Genomic DNA, 19565 nt, shown 5'->3' on the forward strand with positions numbered 1-19565 from the left:
CAGCGTCTGCAAGAGACCCAGTCAGGGACGTCAAGGCACAGGCCTTTTGAAATCGTGAATTCGATGATTTTTACTTTTCCCCTTCTCGGAGAATGTGTGTTTCGGCATCCATTCAGAGTAAACGATAGGTTGACGCATCCTGGAGAGAGAGAGGGAGAGAGATGGAAAGAGGACAGAGACAGAAACGGAAGGAGGACAGAGTATAGAAAAAGCCTTTTGATGCTTTTGATGTTACATTTTATGTTTTGATTGTTTTTTGGTGTCTTTTGTGAAAGCCTGCGTAATAAACCCCGGTGCTTCACTCCAGCTGTGACCTCACGCCTGTGGCCCCCGGTCTCTCCCTCTCCTCCCCCCCGCAGGACATCGAGGCCACGATGAACACGGCACTGAACGAGCTGCGTGAGCTGGAGCGCCAGAGCAGCGTGAAGCACACCCCCGACGTGGTGCTGGACACGCTGGAGCAGCTGAAGAGCAGCCCTGGTCCGGGCCCCACCTCGGAGCCGTCCAGCCCCCTGCACGCGCGGCTGCTGCGGGAACCCGACAGCTCCCAGCACCCCCTGCAGCGCAGCTCCAGCTCGGCCAGCGACGGGCCCAGCACCTTCCGCCCCGTCAAGACCCCCAAGCAGCAGGCCCCGCCCCCCGGCCGCGACGCGCGCCCGCCCGCCACCCGCCCCAAGCCCGTCGTCTTCCCCAAGACCGCCTCGGCTGGCCCACCCATGGGCTCCCCCACCTCCACCACGCCGCCCACGCCCCCGCCGCCACCGCCGCCCTCTGACAAGTCCTGCCCCGTGTGAGACCGCCCCCCACTCCACCCTGCCCCGCTTCCCACTGCGGGGGGGGCCGAGAGGATGCTCACAGAGAGGCTCTGGAGGCCTGGAGAGCGGCCGTCAGGGATTTAATTTCTTTGAGTAGTAATGGGGGGGAATTTCCGTGCGCTTTTCATTTTGGGAGGGATGGTGCCAGGCAGAGCAGTGCATCGTGGGAACTGGCCCCTTGTTCATCTTGATTTGGTCTTTAATCTTTGTTTGATGTATAGATGTTTAAACGAACCTCCGTTTGGATACAACTTAAACCTTTCCCCTCGTCGCCCTCTGGAGAAACCGGACCAGGACATTTCAGGAAAGACTTTTGATTTCCCACAGATTGGCTTTGTTTGTTTTGGATGTTGTTTCTGTAAACAGCGGCCATATTGGCTGTTGACTGACTGACTGCTCCGAACAGCTGTGGAAGTGGGCCAGACTGACGCACGAGAGGCTTCACACGCCGCTCCCGTCGGGAGAGACCAGATCCCTCTGTGCCGACAGAGAAACGCATCTTGGACGTTCCAAATGGATCCGTTCCTCGAGACGAGACCAAAAGGGTCTTTCTCTTCTGTGAAAGTGGACAGTTTCTGGACAGAGAGGGACGACAAGACACTGACTTTTGTGTTTGTTTATCTGTCCGGGGAGCGGGGGGGTTGGTTTGTTTTCCCCGTTTACATTTTTCTCTTCTTTAAATCCGGCCCCGTCAGACGTTTTCAGGTTGTGATCTCACCGAGGGGAGTGGAGAAGGCTTCTCTTTGTTCTTTCTGATCTCATTCACGGGGAATTTATTGGGCCGAGGGTGGGTTGGTTGTGACCCAGTGCCAAATGGTGAACGCGTCCCCCGAAGCACATGAACACAAGCCCTGCGCTTCAGCAATACCAGCACAGCAGTGACACGTGTAGCTCCTGTGATCTTCCTTCTCTGTGTAGCTTAGACAGCGAATATCAGTAATAATGTACAAACAGACTCTGAGACACAGTGGTCTCTGCCTTTGTGTGGGAAGGGGGGAACGGAAAGAAAGAAAGAAAGACTTGACTGGCCGGGAGCAGAATAAAAACAGACGGCCGTGGTGGCGTTGACAGGCGGACACTGTTTCTATTCTGGGTTTAATGGGATCTCTGTAGCTGAAGTCAAATTTTGCTAGTTATGCAAATCGAGCCAACTGTCAACTCTGTGAAGACGAGTCTGCTGTGTGGAGAACAAAGGCAGGGTGTCCAGAGGACGGCAGCAGCATGGCGCAAACTACAATAAATAACATAAATAAAAGCCATTAGATCTTCCAGGATAGCAGTAGCAGCTCCTAAACAATGCTCCTTTTGTACGGTCATGTCAGTGTCTGTCAGAAACAAGCAAAACCACAATAAAAATATCTATCCTGTACGTGCAATCATGTTAACTGGAATAACGGGACACAACGTCTCTTCAAATCATGGAAAACAGATCAGAAAAATGTGCGTCGAGTGAAATCGGAGCACAGGAAAATATATATTTTTATATGCTGTAATTATTCTCCAGTGCGTTTGGATTGTAAGTGTCAATGCCCTGTTGTGATGTTAGATGAGTTCATGAATGATTCCATGATGCTATACAGTACATGTGCGTGTTATATAATCGCCCATTTACCGTCATTGTTACACGACAGCGTGGCAGATTAAATTCATCGCTCTGAGCAGATTGTCACCGCAGTCGTTCTGATGATGGATTCAATTTTCATTTTTTCAGGAACTAAATCTGCTTTGAAAATGGAGGTGAAGGTGAAACAGGTTTAATCTCTGACCTTTGCCCTTTATTGGAGCAGCCCATTGGACAGCATTGAGGTTTCTCTAGATCTGCTATGGGAAAAGGAAGTCACTGTATCTGTAGCTCTGTTTATTATTATTATTTTGCAGAACTGTTGGGGGGAAGAAAAAAATATGTAAGAAAATAATTTCTATCAGCATGTGGCGTTTCCCCAAATCATCTGGGTCGATGATACCATAGCGTGCGATTTGCTTTTGGAAAAACATCTGTACAGCTGTGGCTGTGTGCTTTACTCTCAGTAGTGCCAGCGTTAGCCGTGTTGCTTTGCATTTCCTATGTCGGAGTCCCTCGGGGGAGCGTCTCGGAGCCGGAGGTGTCCGTCTGCAGCAACGGATCGACTCCAGGCCGACAAACCAGCTTCGGCGTCCTCAGGGCTTATTGGCATCCGGCAAGAAACACAGCCACAAACGCACACGCCACTTGGGGTTCCTCTCCGTGTTACCAGGAAGCTTTAGGAGATTAACTGGGGGAACGAAAATAAATCATTCCATGTCTGCATTTTATTTTTTTAAGCTTAAGCATTACAAATATGGATGGATTATTTGTACTTGGCTATTAATTACATTTGAGTTTTTATTGCATTATGTTTATGTTCTGTACAGGTTTTCTGCTGTGGGTCACCACAGGTCATGTATTAAAACCGTCATTTGCCTTCTGTTGCCACGATGTTCAACAGTGCCGGGGGTTCCTATGAATTTGGGGGCGAGGCCAGGGGGCTGCTGTATTTCATCAGCTTCTCATGACCTGGACACAGAGTATCCGTGTGTCTCCATTGAGCTGGTTCAGCCGAGTCAGGGATAGAGCTGAGCACGGTTATAGAAGCCCCTTTGCCCTCGTGCGTCCCAGGAGTGCTCACTGCTCTTAGACGTGGGTGGAGGAGGCGTTGGGCTTTTATCCTCCGGCACCGACCCGATTAATCCATGCAAAGCGGCTAACTGGCGGACAGGTAGCCGTGATCTAGACCGCTCAGGGGATTTGCAAACAGACTCAAACAAAACAAACACACCATTGAAAGCGATGAGTCTGCAGGAACCCCCGCTCTCTCTCTCTCTCTCTCTCTCTCTCTCTCCATTTTTTCCTCCCTCAGCAGTTGCCAACCGATCCACACCCATCAGCCCCCAATAAACAGCTGGCACAGTCGCAGACACTGTGGACCCCCGCAGGGCTCGTCCTGTTGAGATTAAACTGTCGCAGGAATGCAGGAAACTACGGAATCTGTTTTGGTCGAAAACTGGAGTTTTTATTATTTTTTAATCATGATTGATGATTTATTATTTTAATAAAATGTTCAGACATTCCTCTCCCCTCTCAATGTAACTAACTTCTTTAAAATGGAATAATTGTACCTGTGGGTATTTATGACTGCATTTTAGTCAACCTTCTTGAGACGACAGTCAAGAAACAATGTAGGTAAATGGGTGGGTAGGATGTGTACATAGAGCGACCTCTCCTACTGTGTAATGAAACTGGATTTCAGTGTTTTGGCAGTGTAGGACAAATGGCTTTAGCGTACAATATACAGTAGGGAGCGCTAAGATAAATGCTTCGTAGTTTTCTTTATTTGTCTGTTTTTATTTTCCCATAATACCGTGCAGTTGGCTTCGCCCTGATTTGTGGTTTCCTTTCAGGACTCTAAGGTCAAAGTGCACGATGCACTTGAAATTGCCATGGTGTGCTTGTGAAATGGTTGAGTGAGGATTTTTTTTTTACTTTATATTATTATTATTATTATTATTATTATTATTATTAAATCTGTATTTCTTGTCAATTAAAAAATAAAAAAGACAACAAAAAAAGACTGTAACGTCAAATATATTTATAGTTGTCGAATGTCTATATATTACCTGAATAAACCTGTGTTGAAATGTACTTTGTATATACAATGTTGTACATGACAGAGGTACATGATTCTTTTTTTGGTACAATATTGTACAGTTATAGCAATAGTAGTCGACTCTGGAATAGACCTTATATAAGTATATGTGTAGTTCTTGTAGTATTTTTTTTTAATAAACATTGCTTGCTATAGATACCGTTGGCTCCTTTTTTTGCCTTCATTTCTTCCCGTTTACTGGTTTGGTTCGGCTCGTCCGATGGGCTGTCTGGTCTGACCCCCGCTGTCCAGTTTGTGCCTCGCCACGTGACCTGGACACGTGTGACTGAGCTGTGACCACCCCCAGCCCTCGATGGCGGGTTCCTCTGACCTCGTGCTGTTCTCAGAAATGCTCGTGTGGGTCTCTCTCCGTCGGGACGCAGTGGGGAAATCCCTGACCGGCCAGATGAAGCACGAAAACAGAAGTCACATCCTCTTTGGGGCTGAGAGGGGTTTCCTGTTAAGGCCATCCTGTCCAGCTGACAAGTCCAGAGAATAGATCCCAAGAGGAGGAACCCAGGAGGGCCAGCGAAGAGCGTCGAAATACAGAGCAGGGGCCCGGTCACAGGTCGGGGCCTTTTTGGGTGCCTTCATAAAGTGAGGGCCCAGGTCGGAGGTTAGCTGTGGTCTGTGGGTCAGTGTGTGGGCGGGAAAAGGATCTAACGGGACGTGTGGGGGGCAGAGTGTATTGATGAGGTCATTTTCTCCAACTGTCGATTATATCTCCCAATCTACTTATCAGCCTGCACTCTCACTAAGCCGTTTAGAAAACAATGTGCAGGTGTAAAAACCTCAAATAAATCCACTAACTAATCGATAGGTTGTCTATTGGATAGTGAAACGTGTATTCCAGTACTGATGAGCATCTGCATGTTGACATGAAACCAACCCATGGGGCTCCAACAAGGACCTACTGTTGTGTATTGTGGGGTTTTACTGCCCTCTTTTGGACAAAATTAGCAATTGGTAAATAAGTAAATAAACATGCCTAATCATTGTCATTTAACTAAGCACTCAATTGGTTTCTTAATCACTTTGGTTTTGTTCCTGTGTGAAAATGATTTGATATTTTTATGTTAAAGAAACGGGAAACCAACAACAGCAGCAAATATCTAGTCTGGAAAGTCTCCCTACAGCGGAGTTGAGGGGTCATTTGAATGTGGCCCCTTCGTGGATAAAGTCCCCCGGGGGATGGATGACGCACAGCTGATCATGTGCTCAGTGGAACGCAGATGTTTACACTGCATTCCATCTGCGCAACATTGTGTCACTGCGTTTCAGTTCAAACATGAGCCGTTTCTGCCCTGTGCGTTTTGTCCGCCTGTCTCTTTAAGGACCGGTACACAAGGAAGTGTCTGATCCAAAGCGAAAGCGGCTCCAGTTCCTGAACTGCTGCTCTGCTGCCCGAGCTCTCAATCCGGTGTGACTTCGCTAGAAAAGAGAAGTTTTATCGGTGTGTTTTAGGGGCGCCGGTCCAGCCGAGGCGAAATAAAGAGGTGAAGTGGTTTGTTGGTTGTCTGTGCGACCCGTGTTGTGAACGGGGTTTATTATTGAACTGTGTTGTCCGACCACAACACGTGTCCTTCGACATACATACAGGCAGGCAGGGCAGCGATCAGTAAGTGGATGGGTGCTGTTTTACATGTTTCGGGCATGTTGTTTTACATGTTTCAGGCATGCTGTTTTACATGTTTGAGGCATGCTGTTTTACATGTTTCGGGCATGTTGTTTTACATGTTTCAGGCATGCTGTTTTACATGTTTAAAGCATGTTGTTTTATATGTTTCAGGCATGCTGTTTTACATGTTTGGGGCATGCTGTTTTACATGTTTCGGGCATGCTGTTTTACATGTTTCGGGCATGCTGTTTTACATGTTTGAGGCATGTTGTTTTACATGTTTCGGGCATGCTGTTTTACATGTTTGAGGCATGCTGTTTTACATGTTTCGGGCATGTTGTTTTACATGTTTCAGGCATGCTGTTCATGCTGTCGATGCCGAGTGGGGGGAGAGGGGAGCTGCTTGAAACACAGTCCGCTGAGCCTTTAGACCGACTTATGATGGATGTGTGTTAAAAGTCTAAAGGAAAGCTCGATAACTCATTATATTGTATATATATTATTATATATTATATTATATTGATCAGTTGTGCGACTATGCCCATATTGATATCAAGCTCGGTCTTTTCATTTCATAGGGAAGGAGAACATATAGCGTAACGCACTACAAGTGTTGTCATATGTGACCAACAAATTGCAACCCCCAGAAAAGTGTAAAACGGGCAGCATCACAGGGGACTCAAACGTGTTTTAAGTGACAGTCAAAATACATGTTGAATAATTAACACTTGTGAGTTTGTTGGAAATCCCAGTTATACATCAGCATCAGTCAGTCTGACTGCCTAGTGTCCTGCCCTGTAATTGAATGTGCTTTAATACACTGTACTATACTGTCTGTGATGCACTATATTGCATTGTTTTATAATGTACTGTGTAGACTGTATTAAAGTACCTTATTGTGATCTACATCAACTGACTGTGTGTATCATTGTACGAGACTTCCTCTGCCTAGAGCAGAATCTGAGAGTATCTGAAGAGTAATAATAATAGTATTGTCATGCTGATGAGTTTGGCTGCAGAACAACCCTTTTCCCAGCAGTAAAGCTACACAGATGGACATGAGTTGTCTGACACAGATTACAATGCAAGCACACTTCACAACACTGCGTGTGCAGCGCCAGGCCGGGTGGCACCTCGGCCAGTGGGGCCAGTGCCAACACATCTTCGGTGGGACACTAATCATCGTGAAAATGGAAAAATGAAATGTGCCGGTATCTGAGTAATGTGAACAGAATGACATTTGTAAAGTAGGTCAAAGTAACGTTGGGATTTTTTTCTCTGTCCGACTTGTTCCTCAGGCAGGAAGTCGAAGGCTTCCTCTGATGTCTTATTAGATTGCGACATCTTTCGCAACCGCGTTAATTCCTCGCCACCTGTGTGGACCGCGAGTGAGAGACTTGCTGCTCCAGTGTTCGCTGTCGTGCTCTACCAGAAGGTAAGTGTTTTTATTTTACTTTATCACTGACTTTATTTACCCACAGTAGAAAGTTTGAATAATGTATACACTTGCTGTTACAATATGGCCCTTCTCTGTGAGCTACAACGATCCTAAAATAATGCAATTAATCTCGACAGTATGCAAACATCTCTCTCTCTCTCTCTGACTAAAAACATAACTCATCTCTAATTAAGCACAAAATCACAACTTTGTTTCGCAAAGTGATGCGAGTCTGTTTCTTCACTGTTTGACTGTAATCAAAGGATTGTGTTGAAGTTACTGTAAAGCTTTGCAGGTGTTCTTCAGTAAATAACAGACAGGTGAGGTAGGTGTGTGTTTACGAGATATTCTTATCGGAGTGTGTTTTTGTTGTCATAGGTATTTCAGATTCTCCTGGACAACTTCCGAAATATGTTTTTGTTGCCCCATTGTGTGCCGAGTCTCTTAGCGAAGCCGAAGAGTTGCGATTATAATTCATGAGATGTTAAGTGCATTGTTTTTCAATACTGTGGAGTCTAGACAAGCGATGCGCTGCAACACCACTGCACAACGGAGACATCACAACCTGTAATGAAGAATCATAGAACTCGTCACTCACCTGGCGCTCAGACCCATCTGTGGCTGTTGAATTTGCGTCTGTGCTCCTCTCTCATGTGTAGAAATAACGGTGGTGTTTTTCCGTTAAAATGTGTCTTTGGACAAGCGGAGTGTGTTGTGATAAAGGAATACAGGCACAAGGTATCCATTGTGTGTGAGTGACTACAGAATGGGGGATAACAGCTGTATATTTATATATCCATTCAGCTGCTGTGCCTTTATTGGGTGTCACAATTGTTGTACAGTAGTTTGAACCAATGCCTCTGTGGAGAACTCGCATATGTGCAATATACATGTTATGTTTTGACATATCTGTGATCTATTTAGAGTATAATATAAATATAGAAACATGAGAGATATCTGAGTTTCCCACATGGGCCTCCAGCTTACCATCATGTGTGCGATATGATTTGCTCTCTGTTCTTCCAGTGCAAACCTGAAGCCACACTTGGTGAGAACTTCGTCAGCCGATAAAATGATGGCCAGCACTGCTAACTTCCTCTGGTCCCCTGGGGACATCCTGGGACAGGGGGCCACTGCCAGTGTGTATAAGGCTCGCAACAAGGTACAGTGACAACACTAACTTGCACTTCCAAGCTTCACCTGTCACTTTCTGGGCCCTTAATCCATTCCTCACAGGCCCTCCCTGCCTCCCCTTGCCCAGTTGTGTGTCTCCATTGCAACCTTTGGCAGGAAACCAGCATAATATTATCACTGACCGAAGTGCCAACCTCACCACACTGTCCCGTGTTTCAAACAGCCTTCCTGTCTGATTAAGAAGCACAGGCCCAAGGCATTCTGGGTATCAGCCTTTGCTTCTCAGCTAACCAAGTGCAAGCAGTAGACTCAGACCTCCCTCATTGTTAGTTTTTTCACAGTGACAGCTTCAAGCCCATCTCTCCCTATTTCATTTTGTCAGAAAACGGGCGAGCTGGTGGCCGTCAAGGTGTTCAACAACATGAGCTACATCCGCCCGTACGAGGTGCAGATGCGTGAGTTCGAGATGCTCCGGAAGCTCAACCATTTCAACATCGTGCGGCTGTTCGCGGTGGAGGAGGTAGGGACCCGCGATTCTCTTCCGAGGCGCAATGGCTGGGCCGCCGGTCACACGGGGACAAGACTGTAGTGACCCGAGGGACACCCTATTGAGATCTCTACTGTCTCGGATCGCTCTGGTGAAGAATCGGGAATGTAACCTCTCCTGTGTCTGTTGTAGCTCCCAAATGGGTTTATCTGTCCAGGGTTTTACACCAAACACCAGCAATTAAGAGACAGTTAATTTAGACCAGTGACCCTTGTGGTCCTCATGGTTGTTCCAAACAAGCTCATCATGAAACAAAAACACAATTTAAACATCAAACACCCAACTGTGACGACCTGCTCGATGGGCGGCTGTCATTCTTATGTCTCGCACGTCTGAGCGGGCTGTTTTGTCGTCAGAAGCACATGCACGCCAAGCAGAAGGTGCTGGTGATGGAGTACTGCTCAGGGGGTAGCCTGCTCAACCTGCTGGAGGACCCGGAGAACGCCTACGGCCTCCCGCAGTCCGAGTTCCTCATCGTCCTGCAATGTGTCGGTGAGTTGGGCCCGTGGGTTCTGCCGTATCCGAGGGGGTGTGGCCGCGTCTTGTCTCTTCACCGCCGCCCTTGTCTCGCTAGTGGCCGGCATGAACCACCTGCGGGAGAACGGCGTGGTCCACCGTGACATCAAGCCCGGAAACATCATGCGCCTGGTGGGGGAGGACGGGCGCTCCGTCTACAAGCTCACCGACTTCGGGGCGGCGCGGGAACTGGAGGATGACGAGAAGTTCGTGTCCATCTATGGCACCGAGGAGTACCTGGTGAGGGGAAACGGTGAAGGGATGGGAAGAGCATGACTATAACACAGAGGGGAGAGAGTGTGGCGTCCTTTAAGAATTAATCTAAAGAAGCTGACCTGTGATTGTGTGCCGACCATGACTGAATAATGTTATAGATTGCCGTAGACACCAGGTTTAGATCTCGGTGCAGATGTTTCTGATCCGAAGCCCGGACTGTTGCCCGAGGGATTTGGGCTCCAGAGCTCCTGACGTCCGCCAGCTCTCTCACCTCGTGCTCTCCTGTCTCTGGCAGCACCCGGACATGTACATGCGCGCCGTCCTGAGGAAGCCGCAGCAGAAGACCTTCGGGGTGACAGTGGACCTGTGGAGCATCGGCGTCACCTTCTACCATGCCGCCGCCGGGTGCCTGCCCTTCATCCCGTTTGGAGGGCCGCGCAAGAACAAGCAGATCATGTACGAGACCACGGCTTGTGTTGTCAAAAGCAGACTCATTTTTTTCTTCTCGAAGGCCGCAACATTTCCTAACATAACGATATGTGCTTCACTTCACGATACCCCAGGCTGTTACATTTGTTCACACCGAGGCCTGGTGATCCGATCCTTTTCCCACTCTCTGACCCGCAGGTATAATATCACCACCCAGAAGCCCCAGGGGGCCATTGCCGGCGTGCAGCGGGTCGAGGATGGGAACATCGAGTGGAGCTATGAACTTCCCGTCTCCTGTCAGCTCTCAGTGTGAGTGCAGGCCGCCGGCTTCCTCAAACACGCTCCAGTTCACCTCGGGGGAAGAGTAAAGTCACATGACCATGTCTGTCCGGTGATTGGCTGCTCTTGTCCCTGTGTTGCTCAGGGGACTGAAGGCCCAGCTGGTCCCGGTGCTGGCCAACATCCTGGAGGCTGACCAGGAGAAGTGCTGGGGATTTGACCAGTTTTTCGCTGAGACCACGGGCATCCTGCACCGTGTGGAGATCCATGTCTTCTCCCTGCAGCAGGCCTCAGCGCATACCATCTACATCCACAACTACAACACGTGAGAGAGAGAGAGAGAGAGAGAGAGAGAGAGAGAGAGAGCATTGGGTTGGGTTGGGTTGGGTTGTCACGTTTCACGGATGTTTTATTTAGACTAGGCCAGCGGTCGATTCACCGGTGTGATTCTATGTCATTATTTCTATTATTATGATGTCATTCATCTCTCAGCACACGCCCTTTCTCACCCAGGCCGACACACGGTTGTGTAGCACTGGTTTTATGAGTCACTAGGTGGTTTGGCTTCCTCAGCAAAACGTATAAATCTTGTCAGCGCGTGCTGCCGGCCTCTAATCGCACATCACGCCTGCGTCTGACCTCCTTCCCTTCCCCGGCCTCCGCAGGGTGTCCATCTTCTTCGAGGAGGTGGCCAAACAGACGCAGGTGACCCCCGAGAGGCAGCAGTACCTGTTCCAGGGACACCCCTTCTCCCTAGAGCCCTCCATGAAGGTGGTGAATTTCCCCCAGACCACCGCTGACAGACCCCTTTTCCTGATCAGCCGTGAGCTGGAGAAGACTGTCGGAGTGCTGTACCATGAACGTAAGAGACACACACACACACACACACACACACACACACACACACACACACACACACGCCTCCTTTTCAGACCTTTCTAGTTCTATATCTCTCTATTAAACCAAGCAGCTCATTGTACTGTGTGAATGATCTTCAACATTTTGTCAGAGCATCCTTTTTCAATAAGAAGAACATAAGAAAGTGTCCAGACGAGAGGAGGCCATTCGCCCCATCGTGCTCGTTTGGTGTCCATTAATAACTCAGTGATCAAGGATCCTATCCTGTCTGTCTTTTAATGTTCCCAAATTGTCTCTTCAGCCGCATCGCTGGGGAGTTTGTTCAGATTGTGACGCCTCTCTGTGTGAAGAAGTGTCTCCTGTTTTCTGTCTTGAATGCCTTGAAGCCCAATTTCCATTTGTGTCCCCGGGTGCGTGTGTCCCTGCTGATCTGGAAAAGCTCCTCTGGTTTGATGTGGTCGATGCCTTTCATGATTTTGAAGACTTGGATGAAGTCCCCACGTAGTCTCCTCTGTTCCAGGGTGAAAAGGTTCAGTTCCTCAGTCTCTCAGTCGGACTTTCCCTTCAGACCTGGAATAAGTCTGGTTGCTCTCCTCTGAACTGCCTCTAGAGCAGCGATATCTTTCTTGAAGTGTGGAGCCCAGAACTGTCCACAGTATCCAGATGAGCTCTAACTAGTGCATTGTACAGTCTGAACATCACTGCCCTTGTTCTCAACTCTACACTTTTGACAATATACCCTAACATTGTGTTTGCCTTTTTAATTGCTTCCCCACATTGTTTAGATTAAGAAAGTGAGGAGTCCACATAGACTCCAAGGTCTTTCTCATGCGTTACTTCTTCCAATTCTATTCCTCCCTAATGTTTGTTTCTACACCCTTCTCACCCGCCTCCTCCTCTCCGTTCTCTTTAGCCGAGGCCCCGACCGTGCCGTCGCGCTTCGACGTCGTTGTGGATTTCAGTTTCTCAAAGGTACGTGTGAAGGTTAATAAGAGGAAGATATTTTCCTACAGGAGAAACCCCCCTCCTCGGTCCAGAACAGGTCTAGGGACAAGTCTGTGCTTCTGTTCTCTGTTCTCCACAGGCGATCACCGGAGTCATCCACCAGTACCTCAGGGTGGCGCGGTCCTTGATGAAGTGCCAGGACCTGGTGCTGCAGGGATTCTACTGTTTCTTGTGAGTACGTTGGCCAACAATGAGGAGATTTATTCTTCATTTAAGATCAGGCTTGCGGTTTTTCATTGACTTTATTTTAAGCAGACGAAAATTGAAAGCAAAGAAAATGCAGAACGAGAATAAATCAGAAACATTTAGAAAAAACATGGCACATCTCATCTTCTGGATTGATTGATTTGATCATTTATTCATGATTGTATATATTGTATTGATGTTATTTAAGAACACATGTTAGGAAACCTGCATTCAAGAGAGACCCTTTTCTCTCCGTTACCATCTTCCAGTGAAAATGTGCGGCAGGAATGCAGCACGACAGTTCAGAAGATCAACATCCTGAACATGAAGCTCACGGCCTGCCTCAAGACCGAGGGACGGCTGTGCAAGCTGTGAGTATGAGGGCACGTCTTGCTCGGTCATTGGTTTCAGTCTCCTAGTCGTCTCGGGGTTGTCGTGCGGCCGGGGGCGGAGGAGTTAACCGCAACACGACTTCTTCCTTTGCTTCAGCTGTGACCAATACATAACGGGGAAGGAAGGACCTAGATCATACAGAAAGGGAAATAAAATAAAAAAGGATGTCACTCAAACACGGCGCTAACGTTCCAAAAAAACCTCTCTCTGGTCCCCTCCCCCAAGCAGCCAGTCGACCGCGGCCGAGACCCCCGACACCACGGACCAGAGGAAGAAGCTCCAGCTGGTGAGCAAGGCTGTGACTGCCCGGCGACACACTGCGGGGGAATTGATCTGTCCTGTAAACCCACAGAGATGCTGAACATCAGTCCACTGGCCACATCGGCATGCGAATGCAATTCATCTTGGAAGTAAAGTAGTACCAACATTACTTCCTGTAGCCTAAGACGTATTATGGTGCTTAAAAAGTCCAAACTACAATGTTTCTGGCTACCAACTTTTTTACAAACTTGCCCCCAATAGTTGAAGAGCCCTGCTGTGTGTGTATGGGTTTTGTGGCGCTGTGTGGCATCTCTGGAGGGTCTTCTGCAGTCCAAGACAAGAGGTCTGATTGGATGCATTTGCTTCGATTAACCGATGGAGGTGGAGGGTAAACCGGGAAGAGACCAAACCCGCAAATCTCAGGCAAGAACCGATTTTGAAGGACCACACCTGTCTAAGGGCTCTTGTCTCGCCCTCAGATTCAGGAGAACCTGCACCTCTACACCAACAGCGTCCGGGACTTCCAGACCAGCGTGGAGCACCTGAAGGTGGACTGGTCCAAACAGTCGGAGATATTGGCCAAGGACAAAACGTAGGTTCCTCCTCAGTCTTTAGCGTAGTCCAGATTATACCTCAGTGAAGGTTCACGAGAATGCCCGTGAGTGTGTTGTTCATGGCGTGTAACAACGTGTCCTTCTCCGTTGGCGTCGCCCGGCCATTTCCCGTCCTCGTCCAGGGTACCGAAGATAGAGTGTCTGTTGGAGAAGATCACGCTTGTCTACCAGCAGTACCGGAAGGACAGGGTGGCAGGCAGTGAGTGTGTTTGTATTTTGCGGTTATTAAATCTATTTTACTTCTCTATTTTAGTGTGCTTATAGTATTGTCAATTACTTACAGTTTACTTACCTGTGCATTTTTTTTCCCCTTCACAAAACCATCAATAAATATCTAGAGAAGATGTGCAGACAACCCACTTCAAACTCAAAGAGTGTGTAGTGAAGATGACCCGATGACTGTATGTACACGTTCACACCAGCTTGACCGCATTGTGTTTTATTTCTTGTCACAGAACTGATGTACAACGACGAACAGATACACAAGTTTGAAAAGTGAGTAACGGATCCAATGCGCCATATGCTATATTGTGAGGAAACACTATACAAATCCATTATAAAATATTTAATATGTTAATTACTTAACCTAACATGACCTTTCTGGCTTTAAAATGTGCATATTCACTACGAGGGAATACATTCTGTAAATTGGATTATTTATCTATTGTACATGCCTATACTGCATACACACAAGATGTTTAAACATCATTCGCAAGGGCCTTAAAGAAGCCAATCGTATTCAGTTTTTTTGTGCGTTTGTTTTTTGCCTTTGTTTTAGGATTAACCTGACATCTCACATTAAGAAAGTGAAGTCTCTCTTCAAAGACGAGTGTCTGCAGAAGTACCAGGCCGTTCTGTGCAAGACGGCGGACTGGAGCAGGTGAGCGGCACGGAGGAGGCGGTGTTGTGTGACTGCGTGTGTTACACGTCACGGAAGCGAGAGTGGGACTTGCTTAAATTAAATCTAAACCCGGGGCCGAGAAGGGGATTGAGAGGAAGTGGCGGGGATGCGTTTAAGTGTGACACTCACCCTGTCTGTGCCGACTGCAGCCCAGAGAGCGGCTTCCCAGCGCGAATCTTCACAAGCAGAGTCTCGGCACCCTGAACTCCCAGTATGCACTTTCCTTGCTATAAAACAGAATCTGGGCTTTCAAAAACAGCACCCTGAGTAGCCGGTTAAAAACTATTCACCCTCATGCTGCCCTTTGATAATATGTTTTGTTTTGTCTGTCAGAAGAACCAAAATCCATGTTTATCTCTTGTTTTTTTGAGTGAGTGCATACGTGTTGCTCAGAGGGTCATTCAGAAATGGATTCCAGAAGCTGTTTTACCTAATGATGTCAGTCGAAGTGGCCAGAAATGACGTGTGTGTGTGTGTGTGTGATCGTGTTTCCTCAGCATACTGCACGAGATCAGGAGCCGGATAAAAGACTTCAGATGCATCTTCATCAGCTTGATCGGAGAGCTGCAGGCTTGCGAGGAACAGCAGGGACAGGTAGACCGGTCATCCCCCCTTTGACAAACACGCAGCCGCGGTCGGGTTCTCTGTCCCTGTCATTACGATGCCACGTTTTATTAACTTTTTTTTCTTCTACAAAGGTCAGCCACCCCGATCCGTTGTTTCTTGTCGTGCCTCGATAAATGACCGATAGTATTTATTCCGTGCTGTTTCACAAGTCCCGTCCTGTCTCAGGTGCTGGAGCGAGCTCTCCTCAGGGGGCCGCAGGGCGCAGGGTGGGCCGAACCCCAGGGCTGCGGGAAGGATCGAGACCAGATGATCTTCAGGTGAGGGATGGGGGACAGCGGCCTTCACACGGACGCACATCAGTGTTGTAGCTCTTCTGTGCCACGTAGGCACAATAGCAGAACAATACAGAAAGAAAAACAACGGGACGGATTGGTACTGATCCTTGCAAGAACAATATCCTTCACGGGTAATTAGTGTCACACAATCCATGACAATCCTGGAGTGACATCACCCTGGAGAACAGGTTTCAGTTGAGCGGCGATGGTCTCTGTTCTTTCTGTCTGCATTGTTCTCTGAGATGATGAAACCTCCCCCAGTGTGTGTGTGTGTTTATACCTTCGGGAAATGAAACCAGCAAAAAAAGAAGACAAATATTGCACCTTTTTATGGATAATCTTGTTATTTATCCTCGGGATTAGCTCGAGGTGCAGTCTGTGACTTTCTTACAGAGGTCCTTTGTTCATTTCTCCATCCGTGTCCCGTGAGGGCTGCAGTGCAGACGCTCAGGTTGTTCTGATCTGTCGGTGTGCGCTTCTTTTTCAGGATCAGTCGGCTGAGAGACGAGATGGAGGCGGTGGCTCACGAGCTGCAGCGAAACAACAGCATCATCGAGAGGTGTGTCCGGCCCCTCGACGAACCACACCTCGGCACGAGCTCCACAACCCTCGATACACAACACCCCGACAACATATCTCCTCCTCTACTGGACGGAGACAGACAGATAGATATCCGTGGACTTGAATATGTATAAATCACCCGATATTGAGCTTGAAATTGTACAAATAAATAAATAAGACATTTTACAAGAAAAGTACAATAAAAACAATTGTCGGTAGTGATACACACACACACACACACACAGAACCAGCATTTTGTTTTTATTTAATCCTATAAGCAAAAGCATCACCCACCCCCAGTAGCTGAGAGGGACCCTGTACGCATCTGGTTGTCAATTGGGTGTCTGTGCTTTGTTACAGCTTCGGGGTCCTGAGCGCCAGTCCAGGCGTGTGAATGTACAATTGATCCCCGGCCGGCGGCTGTCAGCGTCCAAACATGCCACTCACACGCCACTCGCATGCCACTCGCATGCCACTCAGGATCAATGTAAAAAAGTTAGTCAGTTATGTGAATTTGGTTTCTTTATACTTATGTATTTATTAAGTGACCTACCTGCTGGTTTATGTACCTATCTATCTATCCATCTACCTGATTATTTGTCTTGGTGTATATATTTGTCTTTCTGCCATGAAAAGTCCTCAGCCTGTGGCCACAAGGGGGCAGACTTGCTTGGGGTTTTTATTTTGGGGGCGGAGTAAACATGCAAACATCATTCTCTGCTCTAGTGCCAGTCAGAGTCACAGCAGTGGAGATACTGGACACTTTCACATTGTTGTGAGGTCGAGTATTTCATACATAGAATATTGAAGAACCACTTCATCATTCATTTAAATGGTTGTCTCCCTTTATTTTTATTTTTTACTTTGTATATGTGCAAAATATGTATATCCTCATATTTTATTTCTGTTCAAGTACACTTCATTAAAAGCTAGAAAAGCCTGGAGTGGAGCTTATGGTCTTGGGCTTAAAACTGGAAGATTATCAGTTCAAACCCCAGTACAAGGAATGTTTTACAGTAAAAAACTAAACAAAACAACTGCCTTTTCTTTTCCTACTTTCTGTATTATTGTGAAGCATGGTTAAACACCTCAACACGTGTTATAACAACACTGAAATATGTTCAAAACATGGAAACCTATAAGAAACATTCAAAAAGGTATTTATTGGGGGGATATATATTAAAGATTACAGGAAAATACAAGTGAAAGTAAACGTATTTGGGGGGGGGGGGGGTTAGAGTAATCTGTTTCTTAACCTAACAGACACGAGCAAATAACATTACAAGAGCTACGTGTTGTTATCTGATACAACGGTTACTAATAGAGCAGCCTGTGGTTTATGGAGTTTACAGAGCATCCAGCGCAGCAGCATCACAGGCGTCTCAGTTTATCCGACAGGACAGTAATCTTGAAATGCCGGCCTGGAGCATCGCTCACCGGTCCCTCTACCTCAAATAAACACCCGGGGATCAGAGACATTCTGGCCAATTAACTAATTATCCACGCAGAACGTATTGTGCGCCAATTAAGTAATTATCCGCGCAGAGCGTACTGTGCGTCTCTGTTCCGCCTCTCGGAGGGAGTCCCTGTGTCCCAGCGGCTGGTGTGTGTCCTAATGGGGTTTTTGTGAAGTTCCCTGGGTCTGTGAGCGCTTCCCTCACTGCAGTCTCCTGTCAACCGAAACACCAGCAAAACAAGCGCTGAAGCCCGCATAGAGCGGCTTTTCATGTCCAGTATCTAACAGAAATGTGTGTTTGTTTGTTTTTTTAGTATTTCGAGGAATTGAAACATGTATGTAAATACAAACAGATTCAGGTTTACTTTTGTAGATACATGTTGTATGAAAAGCAGACCCGCACGGATGTTTTCTTCCCCCTTTTCATTATTATTTAGAAAAGGGAACAATGGTATTCTCAGGAATTCCCCTGGGAATCAGCACTTATGGACATTTTTCATAAAAAAACTCAAATGTACTAATTCTGTCATGAATTCCGTCTTATATAATACATATCATATTACGTTTCCAAAATCAGTCTATACTACGTTTCTTAATTTGTCATTGCAGTTAGGACTGTTTTCACAGCAGGTGGCTGATTGTGTGACAGTGACGTGTGGGAGTGCGGTCAGATGACCTTTCTACACACGCCTTTGTTTTTACTCGGACACGCCGACTAATCATGCTTTTCTTTGTGACGTCACTTGAGTAAAGGGTGTGATTTGGGTGTATTGTTCCTGGGGCTGTTAGGACACGAGAAATCAGATAGAAAACGAATTCAATGCTCTCTCAACATGTTTTTAACAAGAGTATATACATCCGTGTCTTCCCTATATCCTTCAGCACACCTAACCTTCGACCTGAAAGCTATGGATTTATTTCCCTCTGTAACTTTGTATACAATATTAACAGGATTATTAATTAAAGGAACACAGATTTTCAATTTCAGATTGATTGTTGTTGTTACTACTACATTAAAAAACGTGTAAACTTTAACACATGACACTTAGAACAGGGGATGTGCCAACTGACTGGAAGACAGCAAATGTCAAACCAATCCACAAGAAAGGGGACAAAACTGAGCCAGGAAATTACAGACCAATCAGTCTCACCTGCATCACCTGTAAAATGTTGGAAAAAATGATTAGACAGAAAATAGAGGAGCATCTTAATGAAAACCATATTCTTGGAGAGAGTCAACATGGGTTTAGACGAGGCAGATCGTGTCTTATTAATTTATTAGAATTCTTTGAACATGCAACTGCAGCTGTAGATCAGGTGAAAGCATATGATATGATATACTTAGATTTCAAAAAAGCTTCTGATAAGGTTCCACATCAAAGACTGATCCTCACATTGGAAGCTGTAGACATTCAGGGTCATGTAAGCAGATGGATTATGAACTGGTTGATGTCTAGGAAACAGAGGGTGTCGATTAGAGGAGTCGCTTCTAACTGGAGTGAGGTTGTTAGTGGAGTTCCACAGGGATCAGTACTAGGGCCTTTGCTGTTTCTAATCTATATTGATGATCTGGACTCTGGGATAGTTAGCAAACTTGTCACATTTGCAGATGATACTAAAATAGCTGACTCAGCAGATACAATCTCGGCAGCACAGGCTATTCAAAGGGACATAGATAATATTCAGTTGTGGGTGACACCTGGCAGATGAAATTCAATGTGGACAAGTACAAGGTATTACATGCAGGTAACAAAAATGTCCACTATAATTACAC

General features: G+C 46.8%; 2 protein-coding genes across 11 annotated transcripts in view; both read left to right on the forward strand.

Moving 5' to 3' along the window:
* The window catches only part of srgap2 (SLIT-ROBO Rho GTPase activating protein 2), an 85766-nt gene extending 81130 nt beyond the window's left edge, over positions 1-4636 (forward strand). For all 6 annotated transcript variants that reach the window (XM_066703273.1, XM_066703276.1, XM_066703277.1 and 3 more), the window contains one exon: positions 360-4636. In XM_066703273.1, the coding sequence (XP_066559370.1) occupies positions 360-794 (435 nt within the window). In that variant the 3' untranslated portion in view covers positions 795-4636. The remainder of the gene's footprint in view (positions 1-359) is intronic.
* Positions 4637-5769: 1133 nt separating this feature from the next.
* Positions 5770-18778, forward strand: ikbke (inhibitor of nuclear factor kappa B kinase subunit epsilon). 5 transcript variants are annotated; one of them, XM_066703284.1, is made up of 22 exons: positions 5770-5973; positions 7394-7530; positions 8560-8695; positions 9050-9187; positions 9574-9706; positions 9789-9970; positions 10242-10402; positions 10574-10684; positions 10800-10979; positions 11320-11516; positions 12426-12484; positions 12597-12688; positions 12973-13074; positions 13322-13382; positions 13837-13949; positions 14094-14170; positions 14427-14466; positions 14750-14851; positions 15370-15466; positions 15665-15756; positions 16262-16333; positions 16696-18778. In XM_066703284.1, exons 3-22 carry the CDS (start codon positions 8606-8608, stop codon positions 16727-16729), a joined length of 2133 nt encoding a protein of 710 aa, XP_066559381.1. In that variant the 5' UTR covers positions 5770-5973; positions 7394-7530; positions 8560-8605; the 3' UTR covers positions 16730-18778. The 5 variants fall into 5 exon arrangements, with proteins under 5 accessions (XP_066559381.1, XP_066559376.1, XP_066559380.1 ...); XM_066703279.1 differs by having other exon boundaries at positions 5771-5973; positions 9571-9706; XM_066703283.1 differs by having other exon boundaries at positions 5771-5973; positions 9571-9706; positions 13325-13382.
* Positions 18779-19565: the final 787 nt, after the last annotated feature.

This window comes from Amia ocellicauda, chromosome 5, assembly GCF_036373705.1.
Source record: "Amia ocellicauda isolate fAmiCal2 chromosome 5, fAmiCal2.hap1, whole genome shotgun sequence".
Taxonomy (NCBI): domain Eukaryota; kingdom Metazoa; phylum Chordata; class Actinopteri; order Amiiformes; family Amiidae; genus Amia; species Amia ocellicauda.

Excerpts from the sequence above, each read along its gene's own strand:
- ikbke (XM_066703279.1), top strand. The coding sequence starts at position 8,606 with ATGATGGCCAGCACTGCTAACTTCCTCTGGTCCCCTGGGGACATCCTG. Across the intron at positions 10,685-10,799 it reads GTCTCCTGTCAGCTCTCAGT|GGGACTGAAGGCCCAGCTGG; the intron begins GTGAGTGCAGGC and ends TGTGTTGCTCAG. Across the intron at positions 15,467-15,664 it reads GCGAGGAACAGCAGGGACAG|GTGCTGGAGCGAGCTCTCCT; the intron begins GTAGACCGGTCA and ends GTCCTGTCTCAG.